At 41.1% G+C, this 6,509-nt stretch overlaps 1 protein-coding gene across 1 annotated transcript; it reads left to right on the plus strand.

Moving 5' to 3' along the window:
* The first annotated feature begins 3,742 nt into the window (after positions 1 to 3,742).
* LOC138899814 (uncharacterized) lies at positions 3,743 to 5,756 on the plus strand. The gene is made up of 4 exons (XM_070186508.1): positions 3,743 to 3,922; positions 4,075 to 4,161; positions 4,240 to 4,962; positions 5,685 to 5,756. Exons 1-4 carry the CDS (start codon positions 3,743 to 3,745, stop codon positions 5,754 to 5,756), a joined length of 1,062 nt encoding a protein of 353 aa, XP_070042609.1.
* The last annotated feature ends 753 nt before the right edge of the window (positions 5,757 to 6,509 follow it).

Genomic DNA, 6,509 nt, shown 5'->3' on the forward strand with positions numbered 1-6,509 from the left:
GTCCAAACTTTGAAAATGATTAGTGATAGCAAGATAAGATCTTTCATTTGTTGAGAAAATAATTAAGTGATCAAATATTAAAGTGTTTACAGCGAGTAGAATTTCAGATTTTGATTCTTTTTTGGTTTGCATGTGCTCCTACCCAATCAAAGTATTAAAGTTATCCACTTATAAAGAGTTAATTATTCAAGGATACACATATGCGAAGTAACAAACAGAAACAAATAAAGTTTGCATAAAATAAGAGAGAGAGAGAGAGAGAGAGAGAGAGAGAGAGAGAGAGAGAGAGAGAGAGGTTGTACTCTTGACAATTGGGCTTGGTAAGTTCGACCAGAGCCAGTGGGATTCGGCAAACTTCATCATGTGGACAAAGGGGTAGACTGGATTTGAATTTGGGCCTGAGTTCCCTATGGAACTCAGTGGCCCAATTCGAGACATGCACATAAAATATTAAAAGACAATTAGTGTATATCAAATATAAAATGAGGTAAGATAGAGATTAAGAAGAAATAATAATAAAGAACTAAAGAATGTGGTTAGACAAAAGATTTTATTTATCCAATTCTATGAGGATTAATAGGAGTTAGTGATTAAGGGCTTGGTATAAATTCTTTTATGGATATGACTCCCCTTGTGAGCCCTTGGCACTTCAGAGTTCACGAAGGTCTCACTGTCACGACCCAAATCCTAACATGTCGTGATGGCGCCTATCACATTACTAGGCAAGCCGACAATCACATAATAACTACGCATTTGAATTAAAACATAATTTAATAAGCCCAACAGTGAGAAGTCTCATAAATAACTGATAAAACAATTATAATTCAACTACAACCATCCCAAATCCTGGTGTCACTAAGTACATGAGCTACTAGGTTTCAACATAGTTTGAGACTCTAGTACAACTGCCTGAGAAAATAGAACAATACTGAATAAAAATAAAAGGAAGGAGAGTCAAGGTCTGGGGGCGTCATAGCAGCTACCTCAAAGTCTACGAACATGTACTAGCACCACTCTAGCTGTCACTGTGTCCAGATATACCCGGATCTGCACACGAAGTGCAGAGTATAGTATGAGTACAACTGACCCAATATACTCAATAAGTAACACGACTAACCTTGGACTGAAAGCAGTGACGAGCTCAGAAATATACAGTCAGAGCCAAAATAGTAACAACACATCTATAACAAAGAAAATGATAGCAATAACTCAAAGAAACTTCCAAATTCGGCTCGTTCACAGTACAGAAATTTAAACATGCTTTCAAATTCAATAATTTAAGCCTAACACTGATAAAATATGCCAAGTACAGCTAGCATGAGGAATGTTATATCTCTATGCCTACATGTCAAATATGCATATCAGATTTAATGTGACATAGTGATTTCTAGACAAGTTGAATTTATACGTGATTTCTAGACAAGTGAATTTTTTAATCCTAAAATAATAGATAAATTATATAAATATGCAATACTTAGCCTTGAGATGGAGACGACATAATAGATATAATAGTTCCGGGAGCAGGGCTTCCGGGCACAACAATAATAAAATCAAAAAGCAAGAAGATAAGATTATATTAAGCTTTGAATAGAGTGTAGCGTATATTTGCCAGAAAATTCGTGTCCTTTACAATGACAATTAAGCTCACTATTTATAGTTGCACCTAGGGAACAAGGTCCTAGGATCAAGTCCTTCTTTAATATCAATTATGAGGGCCATTGAAGAATGTGTAACGGCGGGCATGAAGGCTATATTCTTTGTAATGGGCAGTGTACTTAATGCTGTAGAATATTCTTCATTAAATGCTACCGGGTGGCAAGCATTTATTTCATCTTTATGAGTATCATTCTCTCTGGTAACAGACAAGATAGTTGTCTTTCGGTTTCAGCTATCTTCTGTCTTCGGCTCCACATGCCACTTCCTTATGCGATCATTAAATATAACATATTTTACCCTATATAGATAGTCCCTCTGCTTTTCGGTGGCATAACTTTGTGTCACCGGAAAGTTGGTAGAAATATTCTTTTTGGCGGGAAATTTACTGACCCCTCTTAAAAGTTTCTGAATGTTGATTAGACGCACGTCTCTCCGCATTTAATGCCCCGAACACGCGTCATCTCATGATTCAACATAACTTTTGGCCACGAGTTTAGCCGCCTAAACCTTTACTTATACGCATCAACCTCCTTCATTCTTACTTCATAAAACTCTAAATTTTCTATGACCTTCTTTTACTCAACTCATACTTCGACTTTAACCTTTCTTTAGCTTCTTTTTTTGATAGAAAAACCATCTCTTTGATAAAACATGTCCTCTTCTTCTAGAAAACCTAGTTCTTCAAAGAACAAAGGCAAAGTTGATAATGTTGCTCCCCCTATGGTGAGTACCATCGTCCCAAAGAACCTGATTACCACCAAAGACTTTGAAGAGAAGTACCCTTCTGCTCACCCTCGTACGTGGGTTGTTAGCGTATACCCTTCTTCTATACGTCCTTACAGTATCCCTGCTGTAAAGGAAGACTGTCATTGTCAAGATTTGGATATCATCGCTCCCGACCTGGCAGAGCGGATAACTTTACCCAAGAAGTGTTATACATATTCTTACACGTATCCCTTTACTTTGGGAGCGGTTTCTTTGAGCGGAGAGCTTGACTCCATCATTGTGGAGTTTTGCCTCCGCTATCAAGTGTGTTTGGAACATGTAAGCCCTTCCGCATGGAGGACAATTGCCTGTCTCGGCGCCTGTGCCAGGAGACGGTAGAAGAGCTATCCTTAGCTCGAGTGATGAACCTTTATTCCCCCAAAATCTTCAGTGGAGGAATGATTAAATTTAGCAAGCGAGGCCACCATGCACTCCTATCCAGCATGGATAATGATAACGATCATAGGTGGATGGAACGATTCGTTTCAGTCGCCACCAGTGACATCATCCCGACCTCGGCTCCATCTTTCCTGGAATTATGGAACCGCACTCGTAAGTCTATCGTTTGTTTCTTCTTCTGTTAAAGATCATTCCTCATCATTATTGACTTTTTTTCCTTTACCTGTCTCAGTGACTCAGTGGGTTCCCCCTAGGGTTGAGGGCTTGGACCAATGGGTTCAGAAAATTTTGGATGTTACCACGCCCGAAACCCGCATGTGGAAAGCGTTGTCCCTAAAATACGAGTGGAAGGCCAAAAATCATGGTAAGTTAAACTCATATTATTTTTACCTTTTCTCATAAGGAAGTTTTTTTATTCTTCTCTCCTATTGAATACAGGTCTACCCCAGGGCTCAGTTGTCATCCTCGAGAAGGACGTTTTGGCTAATCCTGCTGATGCAGCGAGGCTGTTGTAGGAGGCTCTTACACAGACAGGCATCTCCGGGCCTGCTTCTGGTGCGAGTGCTTCTTCTCAGAGTCCCCTACCGGAGAACAAGCAACCAAAAAGAAGGAGTTCCTCCGTGGCCGGGGGAAAAAATAAGAGGGCAAAGAATGCTGCCCCCGAGTCATCTCTGGAAGTCGTGGTGACGAGCTCTCTGCCCGGGCCGACCATAGATACCGTGATGATTGACGATGATGGAGAAGCCAGCGAGGAAGGGGCTTCTCTACACAGAAGACGACAACCTTCCTCAGCTCAACAGACTGCTTAATTTGTTGAGTTAGTTACACCAACCGAGGATGATGCCTCGGCGCTCTAGGGGAGTTTGAGATGGTGGAAAATGCCAACTCCCATTTCTGTATCCCAGTCGCTGCGCCCGGTATTATGGGGCTGAGTACTGGGTCCCTTCTGTCTTCGGTCGACGAGCAACCAACACCTAGCACTGCGCTTGCCGTAACCACTTCTCATCCTTCAACACCATCAGCTTCATCCCCTTCTTCGCCGACTCTTCCACCAGTAACTGCTACATCATCTCCATTGTCCACATCCATCCAAGAAGAGGATGTTCCTCCCCCCAGTCCCCAGTTCATGGGAATGTAGGGCAAAATTACACCGTCCCCTCAGAATATCCGCAAAGGAGGAGGAGCGTTACTCTCTGTGTCTCTACCGGGTGCAATCTGTTGTCCAGGCTAGTGGAACTTGCTAACTAACTGAAGTCTTTGGCTTTAGAAAATGATTGGGAAAAGATACAGGCTCTCTCGGGAGAGTTCTTGTTGAATAATGCTATGCACAATGCCGCAGCGGTATACTCTTCATTTTCTGTGTCATTTCTTCTATCTTTGATTTAGCAGTATTTTGAGTTTGCCTTTCTTGTTTAGTAGGCCAATTTACTTTCTTCCGAAGGCCTCCAAAGGTTGATTCGGGAAAAGGAGGAACTTACCTCCAAGCGGGACCAAATTATTGCTCGCCTCTCAGAATTTGAAGCCAAAGTTAGTGAGGCTGTTGTGTTGGAGACTCGTTTGCAGCAAAGCAAGCGAGAAGTAGAGACCCTTATACAAGAGATCGCCCCGATGAGGGATCAATTTGAAGAGGCTAGGGCCAAATGGGATGAAGTCCATAGTGTCATTCTTGCTGCATCCGGTCGCGAGTCTGCCTCCGCTGAAAGATTAAATAATTTGGAGGCAGCCTTGAACTCCAAAACTGAAGAGCTTGCTGCTCCTGAGGTGAAATATGCCCAATTGGAGGAGAACTATAAGATAAACATTGAGCATAATAGACTTTTCATCTCTATTTTTCATGATCTCGATGTTAGCCTCTGGTCCATTAGATATGCACGGGAAAATCGTTTTGCCGAGGTTGATCAACTTAAAGAAAAACTCAAGCACCGAGCGGCTTTCCTCATTGTTGAAAAAGCATATGTTATGTACAACATCAGGAGAAAAACCTTGGAAGAGGCTAAAGCAGGTGTCATCGACTTTGATGCTAAAATCGCTAAAACTCGTGAGCTAGAGTCTGCTGCTAAAAGGGGTCTTCCAGCCAGGCCTGATGCTTCCGGTTCTTCTGGTTCCGGTTCCAAATCCTCGGGACTGAAGAGGAACCAGAAGGCAAAGATGTTGAGGGCCAAAATAATGAGGGTCAAGATATCGATCCAGAGGCAGATCTACCCATTTCTCCTGGGGGCGCGGATACTTCTCTTTCTCCGGATTCCGGAGATGCAGCAGCTTAACTTTTCATTTCTTTCCCAACTTTTGTACTTGTGCCATTTTGGCACATTTATTGTAAATAAAAACATATTTTGCTCTAAGTATTGCATGAGTCTTTATGCATTATTTTGTTTGAACATTTATGCAAGTTTTAATCTTTGCGTTCTTTCTTGCTCAAGTATTTTGCGCAAGTTTTACTATTTGCGTCTGATTATGCAAGGCTTTTAGTGTATTTTCCCCTGAAAGAATTTGGATTCGGGCACAAGTTCTTCCGAAATCAACCCTTTATCGTGAGGGTTTTCATTAGAGAGGGCCCTCTTATATTTACGGTTCTCTTGAAGAAGACGTCTCTTGCTTATTACGACACTATCATTTGAAGTACTTATTTATCTTTCAAATGACAAAATCAATTCATCGTTCAGACAAGAAACAAGATAGAAATAAAAGGACTTTACTTTATTCCTTCCATTTTCAAAAAATACATAAGCATTCATTATGCTAAAAAGAAATTTCCATTTCATGTGTCTACTTGTACAACTTGTTTCTACGGGGATGGTCACGTAGTCCCCGGTCCCGATAATACGACTATGTTTCCGGTTTTCCTATTCTGGTCAATGTGACAGTCATTGTTGTCATATCCTCATATCATTCCCTCCCAGTATTCGAATGCAAAGAATGCGAATTTGAACACTTGAAATTTTGCACCTTTGATGACTCCACTAATGAATTGCTAGATAATATTCAGTTCGGTAACAAACTTCACTTCCCCTTAGGAATTTATGCTATCAGTCCAAAGACTATCTAACAATACCCTAGTGGCTTGCACTTGTGAATGGTCGGGTAACCTTTGTTTGTTAGAAAACTTAACTTCCCGGTGGGAATATTGCTATCGAGCAAAAGATTATCTAATCGCTCCGGAGTGGTTCTTCGCTTGCGTGCCTTTTTTTCAAAAGGTATTATTGCTGCTGTTGAAACCTCTTTCATAGTATGCTTTCCGTTATTGTCTCATTAAAAACCTTGGCAGAAAAACGCAATTGGGACAAAAACTAGACGAAGGGAAAAAGTGTGCAGCACATACTTTCAGTACATGTGATGTTTATCAGCTATAGTATCTCTTGAGATGTGCCACGTTCGAGTTGCTTGGCAACTTTTCTCCATCTTGATTCTCCAACTCGTATGAACCTTTCCCGGTAAAAGCTGAAACCCGGTATGGGCCTTCCCATGTTGGACCTAGCTTCCCTGCATTGAGTTACCGGGTGTTTTGAATAACTTTCCTTAGAAATAAATCTCCCACTTTAAAATAATAGAGCTTGGCTCTTCGATTATAATATCTCTCTATTCTATGTTTTTGAGCTGCCATCCTTATATGCGCCAACTCTCTACGCTCATCGAGCAACTCTAAATTGATTAACATTGCTTCGTTGTTTGATTCTTCATTTGCCCGGAAG

Source organism: Nicotiana tomentosiformis, chromosome 10 (genome assembly GCF_000390325.3).
Source record: "Nicotiana tomentosiformis chromosome 10, ASM39032v3, whole genome shotgun sequence".
In the NCBI taxonomy this organism is placed as follows: domain Eukaryota; kingdom Viridiplantae; phylum Streptophyta; class Magnoliopsida; order Solanales; family Solanaceae; genus Nicotiana; species Nicotiana tomentosiformis.